The sequence below is a fragment of the Hippocampus zosterae genome, chromosome 8, assembly GCF_025434085.1.
Source record: "Hippocampus zosterae strain Florida chromosome 8, ASM2543408v3, whole genome shotgun sequence".
NCBI lineage: Eukaryota > Metazoa > Chordata > Actinopteri > Syngnathiformes > Syngnathidae > Hippocampus > Hippocampus zosterae.
The window spans coordinates 20,459,404-20,478,716 of NC_067458.1; the positions used below are offsets into that span (position 1 = coordinate 20,459,404).

A 19,313-nucleotide genomic window follows, 5' to 3' on the forward strand; every position below is an offset into this window, starting at 1 on the left:
AATTATGACATAATATAAGCTGAACATCGTGACATTTAAACGTTCCCCACCTCAGAATAAACCGTTTTAGTTTAATGTTAACAAACAATGCAAAACACCAACAATGGACAAAGGAATAACATCGGAGTCACTGGGTTGTGACCCTTTCAGGAATGGATATTTGACACAAACTGTGGAGCAACACATGTAAACAGACAATATACCAATACTAACACAAAAAAAAATGACAAATATTACTATAGCCTACTGAAAGGTCCTTGAAACTCTTCTTCGTGGAATTTTCTCCCAGTGCCCAGATTTCCTAAGGTGCGCAATTCAGACGTAGCAGCACAAAGTCTCATGAATTGACGTAACAGAAGTTCCAAATAGTATTTAATTATGTAATTTCCATTTAATTTTGTCATTTCGGTATGTTTTGAAAAAAAAAAGTGCACACATATGGGCTTCATATTCTCTACTTGTACTATTTATTCATGACTTTGCCAAATCAAAGTGCAAATTGCCCCATTATCTGCCATTAGTCCACCGGCCTGGATGAAAACCAAAAGGTCCATTTTGAGCCTTTAAAGACTTAAACGCTCACAAGCTTTTTCTGTGTAAAGCGCGGCCGCTTTGATTTTCACCATCCTAGGTGGATGCTATTTATACACCTCAGTAACAATGTCAGCCCTCCCGCCCCACCCGCCACCCTTCCTGTGTTGGCAAGGCGACAGCATTTCCCACCACAAGATGGAGAAAATGGAACAGCAGGGGGCGACTGAGTACTACGACTAGACGGAGGCAGGTGCTGGACACACAGACACATTCGTACACAACTGCAGCCTTCCTGGTTGTCATGGGTAACTGTTGCCCTGACCTTTTCTCCATTTCTGTTGTAATGAGTCAGAAATAAGATTGACAACACACACGGGTTTCAAACGGGGGTGAGAATTCAGCATTGGGGTTTCCAGAGAGGATTGTGGTATCAAGTTAGGCTTTACAATATGGTCTAGGGTTACAAATTAATTAAGACAGAGTCGGGGGTTTGTGATCCAAATTTGGGTTTCAAGACAGAATTGATGTTTCGAGTTAGGGTCCGAAACAAGGATTAGGGTTTCAAGGCTTGGGGTTTTAAATTAGTTTCAAACCTGAACTGGGGCATCAAGTTAAGGCTGGAGGGAGGGTTCTCACTTAGGCTTTCAAGACGGAAGTTAAGATGTCAAACAATGGTTAGGGCTTCAAATTACGGTTTTGCGCTTTTCTTGGTAACAAGTTGGGTGAGCCGTGCCATGAACTTTTAAACTCTCTCCATCTTTGTCGCCCAGTCTCTCTCTCTGTCTCTCTCTCTCTCTCTCTCTCTCTTTCTCTCTCTCTCTCTCTCTCTCTCTCTCTCTCTCTCTCTCAGAATGACCCCTAAAGATTTTCCTCTTGCACATCATCCTTCTTCGGGGGTTGCCAGGCAACGTAGGGGAAGGAAGCTGGAAAGAGAGATTGTGTGTGTGGGTAGAGGATCAACACAAATGGATCCAGTTACGTTATGGCCCAAATTGGAAAAACAAATGGAATAGAATTCATCGATGTGTGTATACAGACAAGATTCATCCAAAGTTTAAAACGTAATAAAACAAATAGGCAATTCATATTTAAGAAAAAAAAGCAAGTGAATACATTTTGTTTTTTTTATATATATTTTTTTATATTTATATAAAAATATTTATATACAGTATTTTTGAAATTATTGATATTATTATCAATTTTCTTCTATTTATCAATGATTTTTTTTTGTACTAAAAATACACGTGCACAAAAAAAAAAACAGAGAAAACTTGGAAAACGGCAAGTGAATGACCAGGAGTAGAGATCCGTCCATGCAGGCAGTGATGAGCTGCAGAGTGCTCTGAACATGTTTGCCGATCACGCCTGCAAAAGGTCACAAGTGATCTGCCGCACTCGGTCGCCATGGGAACCGCCTCCCTCATGGGGATGCCGCGGAGTCCCCACGGTAAGCTAGCAGCTGTGAGCACCATGACGACATTACAATGCATGGGAGAAGAACAGGCTCTTTCTTTATGATTGATAAGGAACGTAAAAACAAGCATTTGATGTGGTTGCACAAGTGTGCACACCCTCTTATAACTGAGAATGTGGCCGTGTTTAGAATTAAGTCAATGACTTCCAACTCATCCAACCTACCGACATTTAAAGTGCTTTGGGGCATAAGCCTTTTTTCTGTCCTGTGGATGGATACATGTTTGACTTTGTTGTGGTATGCTTTGGATCATAAGCATGACCTTAGGTGAATGCATGGTAGCTTTCTGCATATGGTATAATATGAATCGTGTATTTTTTTAAATTGTTTTCAAGATAAAAGCATGGTTTGATAGATGTGTGACATTATGTAGTATGCGTTGGATCATGATTTTTTTCTTTTAATGGATGAATTAATCAATGTAAAGATCAATTCATGTTTTTGCATATGATGACGTATGCTTTCCTTCAAATCGATGGTCGGCTGGATTGGTACATGTTTGACCTGATGTGGTTTGCTTTGGATCAAGAGTATTTCCAATCGATAGCCAGATGATGGATGAATAGCTACTTGAAATCCGATTTGGTATACTTTGCCTCACCAGCTTCGATGCATTGATCGCTGTTTAACATATGGTGTGGTATGCTTTGCGTGTGTTTCGACCAATGGGTGCATTGGTAGATGCTTTTCCTTTCAGTGGATGGGTGAACAGATGGAAGGATGAATACATGATGTAAAATGTGGTATGCTTTGTAGCATTAGCTTTTCCTTTGGTTCAAAGAATTTATAGATCGTTGACATGATGTGGTATGCTTTGGACTGTGGGCTTTTGCTATACAAGGATGAATGATGGATGATGTGGGCTGGTCATGCGATGTGGTATTCTTTGGAACGAATTCTAATAAGATTATAAAAAATTAACTCCGTTTAAAAAAATAAAGTTGAAGAAATGTGGCAAACAAGAAGTGTGGTGGTGGTGGTGGGAGGGGGGTGATGGGGTAGAGGGGCTGCGCAACCAAGGGGAATGAATTAACAGATTTAGTGTCATCTCTCAGTCTGGGAGTATCGACCACCTTAATCCCTCTTCATCCCTCTCTTCTCCTCCTCCTCCTCCTCTACTGTCTACCAGCACCCCCTGATTTTCCACCTCTCTTTATCCATGTGTGTTTTTCCATACCTTCAGATTAAGATAATACTTCACATTTGTTTGCACGTGTCAGCGTCTACACTTTAAGCCTGCCGCAGACCCAGCAGCGTGACGCCGGGAACCACTCAAGATCGTCAACATATTGATCCATTGGTGTCGGGGAAATCGTTTCAATCATTGTCCGTAATATCATCTCCCGTTTTACTTTTTTATTGATTGACCAACAGGGGGGTCCCACATCGCTTTTATGAATCGATTGGATGGCACACCGCGAGAGCACATCGATCCGAGGTGGGCTAAGGCGCGAGGAGGGCGAGGTAATATCCTTGGCGGCTTATGTCTTCACTGCAGACGGTTTATGAAGACGGCGTTGCTATCTGTTAATCTGACACTCGTTTCAAGGGGGACAATCAGCGCTAATCCCATGACTAGCCTGGTAATACTATTCACAATAAGACCCACGTGTGGACAACTCACCGCGCATTCATAAACAATCAACAAGTTTGCATTGGTCATGGGGGCCAGCTTGAAAAATCGATTGGAACCCGAAAACAATGGCAACAGAAGGGGATTGTTTGAGTTCTGGACATTGGAATTTGACGTGGAAAACAAAATAAACATGCATCCATTTTCCCCAAGTGCTTATCTTCAGATTTGCTATTTCTGAAAACGAAGACAAATTACGGATGTTGTATGTTGGGAAGCATTTTGTATTGAACTTTCCTAAAAAGAAGACAAAATATGTTACACTAAAAAAAAACACCACCACCAACGTTTCTTAAAAATGAGAGAAGCTTCAGAGTTAGCAATTATGTATGTTGTATGTTCCGAAAAAGATGAGAAACCTTTGATGTTGCCACCCCCCCCCCCCTCTCCCCTCCTAAAGGGAAGAGAAGCTACTAAGTTTGCCGTTTCTGAAACAGAAGGCAAACTTTTGATGTTTTGATGAAAAATTACACTGGGAAACATTTTGTATTGAATTTTCCTAAAAAGAAGACAAAATATGGTAGACTTTCCAGGGGAACCCCCCCCCCCCCCCGCCAACTTATCTTAAAAATGAGGCAAGTCGCAGAGTTAGCAATTTCTGAAAAAGCTAAAAAAAAAACATTTTCCTTTAACCCTTTCAAGGACAGCAGTCACTAAATTGAACAAACACGGACTACACTGAGTTTTACTTACAGTTCTACTTGATTGACACTTGTCGGATGAATCAAAAGTACTCTTTGCGCACGTCGCAAAGAAAAATTCAAAATAGCATGTGAGTTGGACGTCTTTGGCGTATCATCTCAGGGCAAAACTCAAATTGGTTACACGAGCCCCGCAAATCACGGGAGTGAGCAGAACGAAACCTGTAAGCGAGACGTTTGGACAATTGTTTCTCTGAGAAGAATAGAAGAATGATGCCTGTAAAGCGAAGCTAGTTTTGATGGGTTTGTTTAAAAAAAAAAAAAATTAAAGAGAGAAGACAAGATACTGAGATTGAAATATCCCCCAAAAAAGAAGAGAAGCTATTAAGTTTGCAATTTCTGGAAAAAAAAACTTTTGATCTGCTACTAAAAAAAAGAAGGTGAACTCTTAATGTTTCGCATTTGAAAAACGGGGACACACGTTTTTTATTTCAATTTATCTCTTGCGTTTTCCTAAAAAGAAGAAAATCTTTTGAATTTGAACAACATTTTGACATCACACTCCCCTGAAAAAACAAAAGACATATTTTGGATTTTGTGGTTACTTAAAAATAAACTGCACTTTGGTATATATTTTTTTCTAAATGAAATTTTAATTCTGAATGATGTCGCATTTTGGGCGGCAGTTTTGTGCGCCTGCGCCTGCATGCGTGCGCACGTACTGTAGAGAGTGAAGGAGACGGCTCCTGCGGGGCGCGAGGGCGGGAGCCGGCCGCTTGCGAGATGAGACGTGTAAGCTTGATGCTTGCGGTGGCGTTAGTGCGGATTAGGTCATGTATCTGTGGGATCAGGCCGCGTTAGTGGAGACCCTGAGGCCCCCTGACGCCTCGTGGCTTCACCCCAAAGCGTCACCGCCGCTACCAAAGCACCACCGTGTCCGCGCCTCACATCCTGTCGCTCACAATGTTCCCCGTACGTCAAGAAACAGCTTGAGATTCGCTTTGCTGCTGTTTTATGACCCCCGCTTGAACTTTAGAGCCGCTCGGAGGACAAAGGCTGAGGGGTATCAAAGAGGGGAGCAAGGTGACCGGGTCAGCTTGTCATTGACAGAAGGTGGCAGGGGAGCGACTCCTAAAATTTCAAGGGCCGGTCCAAAGCGATGATGTATGGCCCAGGAGCCACATTGGGCCCGCTACGTTCTACGTTTTACAAGAGGCCTGTAATATCCATCCATCCATCCATCCATTTTCCAATCCGCTTTATCCTCACAAGGGTCGCGGGGGTGCTAGAGCCTATCTTAGCCGTCTTCGGGCAACAGATGGGGGACACCCTGAACCGGTTGCCAGCCAATCGCAGGGCACACAGAGACGAAAAAACATCCGCGCTCACACTCACGGACATTTTTAGAGTGTTCGATCAGCCTGCCATGCATGTTTTTGGAATGTGGGAGGAAACCGGAGTACCCTGAGAAAACCCACGCAGGCATGCAAACTCCACACAGGATTGCCCGAGCTGGAATCGAACCCACGACCACTGCACTGTGAGCTCAACGTTCTAACCACTGGCCCACCGGGCCACCCGGCCTGTAAAATTGGTCATCTAATTCTCTGCCACCCGCAAAATAAATGTTTCTCTTTAAGCCCCCATACCACTGAGCGGCGAAAAGTTGTGATTGTTTTCTAAACCTCACTAAACCCGAGCCTTAACCCTAACCCCTATACTTACCTAACCCCTAACCCTAACCCCATAACTCCTTAACCCAAACCCTAAACCTACACCCTCTAAACACAAGCCCTAGCCCGAACCCTAACCCCTTCCTTAACCCCAACCCTAACCCTAACCCCAACACTAAACTGAAACCCTAACCCAACCCTAACTCTAACCCAACGTTAACCATAACCCGAACCTAGCCCTAACCCAAACCCTAACCCCCAACTTGAACCCCATATCCCCTTCGCCCTAACACTAAACCTAAACCCTAATTCAATCCTAACCCTAGCCTTAACCCCAAACCTAGCCCCTTGACCTCCGAACACAAAATCTAAACCATGACCCTAACCCTAACTTTAACCCTAATCCTAACCCAACCCTAGCCATAACCCCAACCCAATTTTTTGTGAGGATTGAGCAAATAAATACATGAAAAAAGTTGAGCTATGTCGCGTTATTTTTTTACCAAACTGTTTTGAGAATGAAGTTAAATGTAAATGAAATGGCCGGTTGAAACTTTGCATTATTCTCGGATGCTCCTGCAGGGTCAAATTGTACGCAGACGCAACAGGGGTGATGGTGCATCTGTGGACAATGAGGTAAGTTCCTCTGTGTGGCTCCCACTCTTTTTGTCCCGTGTCCTCGCCGGAGGCCCTGTTGGTTTTGCCGCAAAGCTTTCCTCCGGAAACAGATAAAGATAAAGAGGTTAAAACACAAGGGGGTGGAAGTTACGACTAACTGGGACTTTGAGCGGAAAAATGCTTCTTTGAAAAACATATGGGCGGTCTCCTTTTTCATGAATCGGCACAGTGTTGCTTGTACAAATCAGATTTGTTTAAAAAAAAAAAACATCATTAACTGCTTCATGAGACACTGCTATCAGACACAGACACACACACACACACACACTCACACACACACACACACGCACCCGCGCGCAAAGACTCCGGATTAGCAAATTTGGCGGCCAAAAATGCTTGTTGTGCATTTCTCGACTTAGATGGCTTGTGAAGAAACAGAATTAATTGCCAGATTTTGAGTCTAACAGATAGAGGCAGGACAGAGGGGGGGTTCGTGTGCGATAACCAAAACAAAGCGCCTTGTGGACGTTTGAGTCATCTTCCATACGGCCGCACTAATTTTTAAATTTTTTTATTTTATGTCTACAATCACTTTTCATTAGCGTGACTCATTTTATGTGACACTGTAAATAAACACAATAAAAATGTTGCTCTTAAATTTGCTCCGCATTTTCAAATCATGTCAATCTTAAACATATTATTATACATATTATGTATCTATTTCTCTAGCATATAGTCCATACAAATTGTATCATTATCTAACAAATTACATTGTTATCAACTATGAAATGCTTTTGACGCTTTTTTTTAATTTAGCAATAATTACTAAAGCGTTTTTTCATAACTTAATTTGAAGCTTAAGTCACATCCCAATAAGATCAATTGATAGCTTGTGCTTTAGAATGTTTGGAGAACCTTTGTTCATGTATTTATTTTGGTCGTTTTAATTATTTTTATGTACGATTTTATTGATATATTAGACTGTTTTGAAAAGGCAAGTGGCATATAAATAAAAGCTATGATTATTACATTGCAAAATTGAAAATGAACTGGAAAACTCAGACGTAAACATATAAAAATATTTTTAAAAATTAAAAAATAAGAATTTATTTTTGACCTGATCACAGAATCGGGAAATGTCGGGCCCAATTTAAAGCCATATGTAAACGTAAATGGCATATTTTTTAAAAAACTGACTGTATTTTATTATTCAGAGTCATGAATTTAATTTGAATGTGTTATTGTTACTAATAGTATATATATTTTTTTTAATTCTCTTTCACTGGGCCCACCATGTGTGAGCGTCAAAGAAGTTCAGTTCAGATTTCCGACTACAGAAGTGAGACGCCGACAGTTGTGGACATCCAGAACGCATTATCCGAAAAACAAATTAAAACTCTGCATATTTATGATATCATCCATTCCTACCAATTTCAATCAATAGTTGTTGCTTGAGCAATGAACCAAAACGCAGCAGTTGAGCTGAGATGAGGCAGGGTGCAGTAGCGGCAAGTGGCCACGATGCGGCGACGCTGAGTTGCTTTGCCAAAGGCCCTAACTTTGCTGCCAAAGAAAAATGTGAGCGACAAGTGTGTTAGAAGTGAGGTCAAGGACACAGCAGCATCGCTGTACACACCATCTTTGTGTGTGTGTGTGCGCGGGTGTGTGTGTGTATTATGTATAGTCTGACAGGTAGCCGGATACCCAAAAAACAGACAAAGCGCAAGAGAGATAGACCGACACAGGGAGTGAGAAAAACAGTGAAGGGGGGTGGGAGGAGTACTGGTATGGAGCAGGGGGGGGGGGGGGGGGCACATTCAAGTTAACCACGTGAGGGGACGCGGCGGCCGGGGGCAGCTTGCGAGGGGATGTCGGATTGTTGCTAACAGGGATTTGCATCAGTCGGGAAAGAAAGGAAGGGGGCAGTGGAACTGAGTGACAGAGCACGATAGACACTCACACACACTAACACGCTCACACACACTCGGTGTCCTCCTGTCAGTCACGCAGTCGGTGCGTCCATTGGGGTTTTTTTTTTTTTTTTGGGTATATGTGTGTGTGCGTGTATATGTGTCTGGGCGCGCGCTTGTGTGTGCCATCATGTCCACCCCAGCTCATCGTTCATCTCTATGACTGAGGGTAAGTTCATCACATACTTTTTTTTTCCCATCCGTGTGTGTGACTTTCGAGTGTGTGTGATGATGATGATGGCGGAGGCCTGCTCGCACAGCAAGGACTCATTTGAGACCGTAGGGGTCCCAACTAATGAGATGGATCGCAGAGGCGGCAAGTCAAAGGTGGATTATTTTTTAATTACACTTTCATTTTGACCGCAGTCATTCTATTTTTGAAGGCCTGGATTTTAGCGACTAAGTAGCGTAGCTTGCAACACGCCTGAATGTCATCTCACGAGAAACATGGATGATAGCCAATGAAAAAAAAAGGGCAGTTAGAATAAAGTAAACCAAACTAGGAGTCTTTAACCCCACCCCCATTTTCCATGTTCTCGGGTCAATATGACCCGCTGTGAATTGAACGGTCCTCAGTGCACTTTAATAATGCGGGAAATAGGATTCTGCATTTTAAAAAATAACCAAAAGTAACACTGCACCACTTTAGTTGGATTCCAAACCAAAATGTAGAAAAATAAATGTCGCTCTGTTGTTACATATCGCTGGCAGAAACCTCGCATCTGTTTGATCTATTGTATTATTTTGTCATTTTACGTTAAGTGTTCGCGGACGGCACCCGCAGCGGCTCCTCTCGTTGTCTGTTTAAGAGGGAGACAATGTCATCTGTGCTTCGCAAGTTGCACATTTGACAATAAAGTTGTACTTGACTTGATATCTTGATGGGTCAACGTGACCCGCTACAAATATGAGATGTTCTATTTTCTCGTTAAAAACAAAAAAACAGTTGTTTGGCTACAATAGAAGTGCGCTCGCGTTGCCGTCGAAAGTGTCCCCTGTGGATTAAGCGTCTGACGTTAATTGGATTTGGCCCGCGAGACTTGTGAATCTTTGTGTCAAAAATGATTAAGCCCTCTTCGAGTTATCGCGCTCCTCAACACGTCTATTCACGTGTCTGATCAATAGTCGCTCTGACGTAAGACATCCAAGTCGTTCTTTTTCCTTCAAATCTTCAGAAGTTGACTTTGCTGGTCGTTCGTGGGATTCAAGCACACATTTTGATGAAACGCGGTCGCGCACATCAATGGCTGACACAGCTCCATGATTATTATTACAGTATTATTTTTTATTTTTTTAACAATCGACAGTTTCTGTCATGGTGATGTTTTGTGAATACGACTTTGAATGCTTTATCGGTTGAGTGGCGACTGAAGTGGTCCCGAAAAGATGGATGGATGGCTTGCCAAAATAACTTTTTTTTTTTTCATTTTTCTGCCTTGACTCACTTCAGCACCCGAGAAACGCACCGCAAAGCCCGAAAGCGAGCGAGATCCTCACTCGTCCTGCCTGCCGCCGCCGCCGCCGTCTATGAGCCACCCGGAGGCTCTCCGGCGGATTTCCCAGCATTCCTGACGGGACAGCAGACATCATGTCCTCGCCCTCCCTCCCCATGAACTCGCTCCCCCCGAGCCCGCTGGCCATGGAGTACCTCAACGACTTTGACCTCCTCAAGTTCGAGGTGAAACCCGACACGCCGCCGCTCTCCGCTCAATGCGGGTACCCCAAAGCGAGCGGCTCGCCGTACGCCGGCCACCCTCCGCCGGACTCCAGCTTGAGCTCGAGCCCTTACGACTCGTTGCCGCCCTCGCCCACTTTGAGCGACGCCCACCCGCCGCCGTCGGGCTCGTCCTCGCTCTCGTCATCCTCGTCCTCCATCTCCTTCCCGCTCTCCGGCTTCACGTCCAGCGTCACTTCTCAGGGGAACGCGGACGGCAGCCCGGGCCACGCCGGCCCGCCTCAAGGCCCCGGCCCGGCTTCGCTGGAAGATCTGATCTGGTTTGCGGCCCTGCAGCAGCAGTTTGGCGGAGAGGTCCCGGGGCCTGCCACCCTCCTGGGCGCCCTTGGCGACAGAGAGCGGGCGCCCGTCAACGGCTTCCTGGGCTGCGAAGACGCCGTGGAGGCTTTGCTGAACTCGGCCGCTGCCGCCGTCAGCTCCCAGGTACCAAAACAGCTCGAGAGTTGGATCGTAATTTACCCTCTGGAGTGTCGAGTACGAATCCCTCTCTTGTCTTCAGTTTCCAGGTCTTTCTCAGAGCTCCAACAGCACCTTGGGAGACTCGGGCAGCGACAGCGGCGGCGACGCGTCCTGCCCCAAGGGCGGCGACGCGTGCCAACGGCCGCTCGTCTTCCTGTCCAACCCGTCGCTGCCCGGCGCCGCCGCCTCCGTGGGGCCGGCCCCCTACCCGCAACCTCTCAGCCCCCAGGGCCGCCTCCTCCCCCTTCAGCATCACCACCACCATCAGCACCACCTTCATCACCCCGCGCACGGCGGCCATCACCATCATCATCATCATCATCACCCGCAAGTCGCTCAGGTGGGTCGAAAGCAAACATTTGACGCCATCGAAACATGCAAAGTCGCGACGACAATCGCATTTTTTTTCATTCATTCATTCATTCATTCATTCATTCATCTTCCGAGCCGCTTGATCCTCACTAGGGTCGCGGGGGGTGCTGGTGCCTATCCCAGCTGTCTTCGGGCAGGAGGCGGGGGACACCCTGAATCGGTTGCCAGCCAATCGCAGGGCACACAGAAACGAACAACCATTCGCACTCACACTCACACCTTGGGACAATTTAGAGTGTTCAATCAGCCTGCCACGCATGTTTTTAGAATGTGGGAGGAAACCGGAGCACCCGGAGAAAACCCACGCAGGCCCGGGGAGAACATGCAAACTCCACACAGGGAGGCCGGAGCTGGAATCGAACCCGGTACCTCTGCACTGTGAAGCCAACGTGCTAACTTGAGCCCAATTTGGGCAGTTTCACTTCGGGGGTGGACTCGGATTTGTTATCGGCAAGTTCGGCATTAATGGCGGTTAAAAATGTAATCGGTCTTCTAAATCGACGGTCCCCAACCTTTTTTGCCCCACGGTTGACCGGTTTAATCTCAAATAATATTTTCAGGGGCTGTCCTTGAAGGTGTGACAGATAAAAACAACAAAATAATATCATATGACCCGCATGAAATCGACGGTATTTTCCGAAACAGAATAATAATCATGACAAAAGGACCGTCCTATATGGCCGCAACACTCTGATGGTAACGTTTAAAACCTGCCTTCAAAATAAATACAAAGTGCCTGAAAAATACGACTCACCATCGCCGTTTATTATGTAGAATGGGCTTTGTGCGTTGAGATAAATCCAGATTTTTTGTAGGACTATTAAATGTCACCTAGCTGGGCCTTTTCCCCTTCCCAAAGAAACTTTCCAAAGACGTTTGTTTTTTTTACTCATTTTACTAGCTCCTGGGTTTCATTTTAGCGGCGTCACCTGAGTCAAGAGTGACATACTGTAGACGGATGTAACGGAGAATCCGCTAAATCTTCCAAATTAAAACATATTTCAGATTCTGAAATGAATAAAACGGAAATTCATTCATTCATTCATTCATTCATTCATTCATTCATTCATCTTCCGAGCCGCTTGATCCTCACTAGGGTCGCGGGGGGTGGTGGAGCCCATCCCAGCCGTCTCCGGGCAGTAGGCGGGGGACACCCTGAATCGGTTGCCAGCCAATCGCAGAGCACACAGAAACGAACAACCATCCACGCCCACACTCGCACCTAGGGACAATTTAGAGTGTTCAATCAGCCTGCCACGCATGTTTTTGGAATGTGGGAGGAAACCGGAGCACCCGGAGAAAACCCACGCAGGCCCGGGGAGAACATGCAAACTCCACACAGGGAGGCCGGAGCTTAAAACGGAAATGATGTACATAATTTATTCATTCTGTGTGGCCCGGTACCAAATGTCCCACGGACCGGCATCGGTCCGCTGACCGGGGGTTGGGGACCCCTGGTCTATATCGTCTAAAGTTTCTTTGTTGCGGCGTCTCGTTAACTTTCGCCCCCTTACAAAAATGTGTGGTCAGGAAAACTGCATTAAATTAGTTTTTGTGATTTGGATTCTTTTCTTTCATTGTATAATCACTAACTGGCCGACATATTTAATATTCAAAAGACCGCCATTTCAATTTTACACTTGGATGTCTCGGTGGATCTCTTTGAGCTCGATGTGGAGTACGGTTCAGTCTTGTATTAATATCTGCTATTATTGCCGCGCGTAATCCCGATAACTGTCAGGCACACTTATGTCAGATTACGTGACAGATTATGGGACAGCGAAAATGACCCGCACCCCCTCCCCATCGACAAACAAACATCCGCTGTGAACCCCCCAACCGTAGATTCAACGCATTGTTCATGATCTTCCGCAAGAGTGAGGAAAAAAAGAATGACTCCGTGGTGTTTTGCAGTGCGGCGGGAACGATCGCTTCTCTGATGAGCAACTGGTGAGCCTGTCGGTGCGCGAGCTCAACCGCCACCTGCGCGGCGTCAGCAAGGACGAGGTGGTGCGCCTGAAGCAGAAGCGGCGCACGCTAAAGAACCGCGGCTACGCCCAGTCGTGCCGCTACAAGCGCCTACAGCACCGCCACGCCCTGGAGTCGGAGAAACACGTGCTCACGCAACAGGTACATCGGCGGTGCGCTTGGCCTGCGACAATTTGTACACAAACAAACAAAAAAAAGCAGTGCAGTAAGTGGGAAATAGAAGGAGTTAGCCATCGTTCGCACAGCAAATGTACTGTAACTGGTGAAGAAAGACATTCTCCCAAAAAAAACATTGGAGTTGGCACTCCAACACAAATTAACTGGAATTGAAACAAACGCGTAGTCGAAGATTTTGTGGCATTCCATCCATCCATCCATTTTCTGATCCGCTTTATCGTCACAAGGGTCATTTTCGGGCAGTAGGCGGGGGGACACCCTGAACCGGTTGCCAGCCAATCGCAGGGCACATAGAGACAAACAACCATTTGCGCTCACACTCACACTTGGGGACATTTTTGGAGTGTTCAATTAGCCTGCCATGCATGTTTTTTGGAATGTGGGAAGAAACCAGAGTACCCGGAGAAAACCCACGCAAAACCTGTAAACTCGGGAATCGAACCCTGCACTCACTGTGAGGTCGACGCGCTAACCACTGGACCAAAGGGTCACTTTGTTTTTGTTTGAAAAACTAAATAACTGACCTTGTACGTTTTACAATGCTTCTTGAGACTCTCTTGTACATCGAATCATCTCGGACCTCGCCACCTAATTTCATGTTGCTAAGTAAGTCTGTCTTCTGGCGCTGGATTTTACTTCCAGGGACCCCCTTGAGACCATTTTTCATGCTCGAGTCCCTATTGACGCCAAATCTCTTGAGAGAAAAAAAACAAAAAACAAGCCAAAGTGATTCAAAAGTCTGGCAAGATTTTCTGACAGTCGTAACCGCCGTCCTGCCTTTTTTTGTCTCGGCCAGCTGGAGCAGCTCCAGTGCGATCTGACCCGAGTGCTGCGGGAGCGAGACGCCTACAAGGCCCGCTACGAGAAGCTCCTCGGCGCCCGTCACAACGAAGCCTCGACGGGCCGCGCCGCCAACGGCGGCAGTCCGCCGTCGCCGCCCCCTGACTTCTTCCTCTGAGGTGACCCCTGACCTCTACCTCCCACCCCTTCCCCCCACATCCTCCAACCTAACAACCGCAGAGAGTAAAAGACAAGAGCCAACGCGGACGCAAACGTGGATGTCGGTGATTGTTCCGTGACTTGGTTTTGCTGCTTGGACTCACTTTTGACTACACTGTGAATGATAGTTGCACTCGCTGAGGCGACGGCGGTGCGACGGCGGAGAGGGACAGACTGCGCGATGTGAACAAAAGTCTTGGGACGCCGCGCTTTACGCATCACTCCATTCGTCAGTCGGAGTTTAAATTGGGATCATGAAGTCGCAATATTGTGCAGGAAAAATTGAGAATATGCATTTGTATCATTTCGAGGAGGGAGGGGCGGGGTGGGGGGGGTATTTAAGTATCTTTTCAGGAAATGGCGTTTTTTCTCTCAATATTCAGGTTTGGGTAAAATGGCACATTTGCGTTAATCAAATATTACAAATCTATCCTTATAATATTCACATTTAATGACTTGAGGAATTTATCCGCCCAAAGAATTAATCTGGAGAATCTGACTTCACTTTCAAATTTATCATTTTTATTTAGTTTTTGACTTTATTCATTTGAAATTCAGACTTCATTTTCGGAATATTATGACTTCATACGCATAAAATCAGTTTGACGTCAAAAGACGATCATCCCTTCCCCAACCCCACCATGTAAAATTTGAACTTGATTCTTGCAGTACAACAACTTTATTTTCTTAAAGTAATTCCATTTTCATCTACTATTACAGTATCACTTTATTCACATCAAATTCACACTTTTTGATGTGTAATATTATAAATGTACTCTGACTATTCCGATGTTATTACCAATTAATTATCAGGACAAACTTTAACCTGGAAAAGTTGCACCAACAAATAATTTCATATTCGACCTTTACAAGACATAACACTGCAAATGTTTTTTCTCACTTTCGGTGACCGACTCCATGCTTTCTTTCATTGTGACTGCCGGCGCCCGTCCCAATACTTTTGTCCATGTAGTGAATTTGAACTTTTGGACTTACCTTGCACGAACACTGCTGAACATTTCATCTATGCAAAGTTCTCACGGCCTCCAATAGTCGTCTTCAATCAAGGCTTTGAGGCTGCAAATCTAGTTTTATATATATGTATATCTATATAGATATAGATATACATATATATATATACATATACATGTATACATATATAAATGGTACTAGAGGCTGCTTAAGCAGATGTGAGTCGTGCAGTGGTGCTTGCGAAGTTTGAATGAAGCATCGGCAGCATGCAGTTAATATTTCACAGTTGCCTACCAAAGCGTTTCAGCTTCTTTTTTTATTTTTAATTTTTTTTTGGGGGGGGGGGGTTGATGGTGTTAGATTGAAGAATGTACGATGGGAATCTATCTGGGACTTTTGTGCTCAAGTCGGAACAAGAAGCACCTTTTTTTTCGGGTGTGGGAGCGAGGGGGGGTGGGGGTGGGTTCATTATGCTATTTTGTGTTTTGGTTTTGTACATAAAAAAAAACAACAACAAAAAAAGCTGCTGCTTGAAAGGTGTGCTGATCTTTGCCAGGGTTATCGCAGCAGAGTGTGTGATTTGTGTGCATATGTCCGCTTCTGAGCTACCCTTGGCATCAAATTGACCACAGGCAAGCCCTCGCACCTCCCTTTTTTTCAAGCCAAAATGATCATCAAACTTTGACACTGTGCTCCACAAAAAAAAAAAAAAAAAATCTGTTGAGGCTACCTGCTTCGGTCTGTGGCTCATTTGGACCAAATCTCTCGTCGGCGTTCATCAAAGTCCAAAATGGCCGACTTACTGTTCGATTTCGGGCTTGGGTTCGAGAGACTTTGCCATGTGTCCTGTTAAAACAGACATGTACACCAAATTTCATGTCGATTTGCTCAAAACTGATGTCAGGGGCTTTTTCTAACTCTCCAGGGGGCGCTACTGAGTGTGTTTTTGGAGGATTGTGTTCAGGACTGATCGGATTTGACAAAACTTTTTGAGTGAATCCTTGAGTAGCTGATTTTTTTTAAGTCAGAGGCCAAAACTCTTTCAGGAATTTCGACCTGTCTACCCAAATTGGTGTCCATCAGCAAACTTTTGTTCAGGGCTCGTTTTTTTCTCCCCGTTTACTAGAATTCAAACCAAAATGGCCGACTTCCTGTTGAATTTCAACTGTGCGTCCTCGAGCCTTTTTTATGCGTCTTTCTGTGGTAGACAAGACCAACCTATTTAGCCGTCGATTGGCCAAACTGGTTTCCGTGGCAGATTTTTTTTCCCCCTCTATTTTCCCAGTGGGGGGCGCTATTGAGTGAAGTTTGGCGTGTTGTGATTGGATGTGCTAAAATACAATTATTCATCAGGATAAATGACCTTGGCAAAATCGAGAAACTGAGTGCTCAAAAATTCCCGTCTGGTGCTTGGGTCTCGATCAAAAGTAATGACACAGGGATGTCAATGCAGCGAAAAAGTAATCGACTCATGAAATTATCGACAGGGCGGATGCGTTCGAGCTATTTATTTCCTTTGGGCGTAGAATAAATGAGGTGCTGTTTTATTTATTCACTTATTTATTCAGTATTTATTGATTGTTTTTAATTTTGTGCTGATTCTAATCATTCATTTGATCTGATGAGTGTGTATTGGACTTTCTTACTCTTGGTTTTAGCCGGAACACAAAATGACGACGGCCACTGTGAAGGCTTCTCGCTCCTGCTGTAGTGTGGTTTCACAGCAAATAAACTTGACCTACGTTATCATATACTCAGACTCGCTGGTATTTTGTGTAAAACATTTTTTTAAAAAAAATAACAATAATAATAATACAAATAGATAGCCGTACTTTTAATGAGTAAAAGTCCAAAGATGCTGATTTTGTTTTCGTGAAACTACAGTATTATTTTGATGACTCGGGTAAAATTCCAAATTTATTCCAAACAGTTGCAATTTTTTTCCCACACATTTTATGACTTTAAATTCTCTGAACAAAATACGATTTTCATCATATTTTATTTTGCAACTTATTCTTCATAATAGTGCGACTTTTTTTAACTACTGACTATTCTCCAAATATTGTGAATTGATTCCCAGGAAATTGTGACTTTTTATTTTTGAAAAATAAAATTTTTTTCATGTTTGAGGTTTTTCCTCACAAATACCGTGAGAATATTTTTGTAAAATAAATTGGCCAGTTTATTCAGATTGTTCCAATGGCTTACAGCTATTTTCACAATATTACGAGAAATTTATAACCCTACATGAAAAATAATGGTGTGAGAATACACTCAAATTTATTTTGCAACAATAAGGTTCCAATATTTTTTTTTAAATAAGTCCTATTGTATGATAATGATGTCATAATACATGAAAAATTCAATATATACCTGTATATATATATAAAATAATTAAATCAGGGTATGAGATTAAAGTAATCTGATGTGATTTTTTTCCTTTATGGGTATTAAGTCTTAAAACAGGGTGAATAAAAATGTTTCATCTTATGAAAATAACATTGGATGACGATAAAGGCAGAATATTGCATCAAAATGTCGAACTCCAACCGTTATTTTCATCACGTCAATTAAATCGGAATATTATAACAGTTGTAATGTCAGTCAGTCAGTAAAGTCAGAATAATATGACAAAAGGGGAAACAATGCATGAACGAATGTAGTTGCACAATAAAGCATTCCGCTTTTTTTTACATGACATTTTATTTGACACCAATTGGCACAGCCCTAAAAACGTCTATAAACCATGACATTAACAATACAAAACACAAACACTGATATCATTTTGCAATATGAGCCTTCAAAAATGAATAGTTGACTGTTGTTATTTTCCTTAAATACAGTCAAGTCACTTCGGCTCACAACCCCGATTAATCTTAACTCCGCCTCGTCATCCAAAACTCAAATCACGACTCTGTATTCAATACCAAGTCCGCATTTGAACGCTAACGCTCGGCATCCGTTGGGGCGCCGCCTGCATTTTCACCACCGCTGTGGCTCGTCACGGAGTCATTTTGTAGCTTTCCATTCAGTGCTTGTGCACGCGTACCTCTCAGCCAATTCTTTCCATCCATCCCTCCATCCCTTCATCCGGGGGGGTGGCTGGTGGGGGGGGGGGGTGCAGTGACCCCGGCTATGCGCTGTTTGGGATGACCTCATCTTCAACGCCGCCTCCCTTCTCTCTGTGTCTCTCTGGCTCTCTCTCTGGCCCGCAGAATAGGCGCAGGATTAGGCCTATAATAGCGTCCTGGCAGCCCACTGCCGGACTCTATTGTGGCTTTGTGTGTGTGTGTGGGTGTGTGTGTGTGTGTGTGTGTGTGTGTGTGTGTGTGTGTGTGTGTCTTCGTGTGCGAGCGTGCATACGCGTGTGTGACTCACACGACCACGCGTTGCATTCTGACTATAGGGAGCATGTGCACATCGAGAATTTTAACGAAGTGCAGAGCGATTCATATATTGATCATATCGATACCCATGTTGACGGTAGAGTGAGATCAATACTTTGGCCTGCTACGGTTTTGTCAAATAAACACGAATATTTCATTGAACACTTTTGGGCTTCTTATTTTCACTCATTTTCAAGGCTTTTATATATACTGTATGTATATTTACAGTACACACATAATATAATATAAATATAAATAATAATAGAATATATATATAATATAAATAATAATATAATACAAAATAATCTTGATTAGCTCCATAGTGGTGTCATTTGCAACGTTTCAGCAGCAATGCCAGATTAAAAGAAGATCAATTGTATGAAGCAAAGCATTTAACATTGCAATGTGCTCCAAGCACACTAACATATTACACAGACAGTCCCTGTTCACGGTATACATGGGAGGAGGGGGGACGGTACGAACCGGAGATAGTGTCTACTATATGTCGAAATTGATTGAAAGATTGTTCATATCACAACAAATTTGCATAGAAAGTGAGACATCGGTGTAAAAAAAAAGGTCGCTTTTGAGCTGGAAAGGCCTTTGAAAATGGAGAAGGCTGTTCGTCATGGAGATGTTGAACTTTGCTGCCCTCTGGCGGTACGTACCCGCACCGACACA

The 19,313-nt window shown here is 44.0% G+C and overlaps 2 protein-coding genes across 4 annotated transcripts in view; both read left to right on the top strand.

Moving 5' to 3' along the window:
* LOC127606095 (capping protein, Arp2/3 and myosin-I linker protein 3-like) overlaps nucleotides 1-7,052 on the top strand; it is a 33,437-nt gene extending 26,385 nt beyond the window's left edge. The window contains exon 42 of one of the 3 annotated variants that reach the window (XR_007963736.1): nucleotides 6,538-7,052. The gene's annotated coding sequence lies outside the window, so the exon portion shown is untranslated. Of the gene's footprint in view, nucleotides 1-631; nucleotides 1,142-6,537 lie in introns of those variants that run through there. The other 2 variants (XR_007963735.1, XR_007963734.1) reach the window with 2 other exon arrangements.
* Nucleotides 7,053-8,221: 1,169 nt separating this feature from the next.
* Nucleotides 8,222-16,997, top strand: nrl (neural retina leucine zipper). The gene is made up of 5 exons (XM_052074133.1): nucleotides 8,222-8,712; nucleotides 9,994-10,701; nucleotides 10,778-11,077; nucleotides 13,024-13,239; nucleotides 14,072-16,997. Exons 2-5 carry the CDS (start codon nucleotides 10,132-10,134, stop codon nucleotides 14,231-14,233), a joined length of 1,248 nt encoding a protein of 415 aa, XP_051930093.1. The 5' UTR covers nucleotides 8,222-8,712; nucleotides 9,994-10,131; the 3' UTR covers nucleotides 14,234-16,997.
* The last annotated feature ends 2,316 nt before the right edge of the window (nucleotides 16,998-19,313 follow it).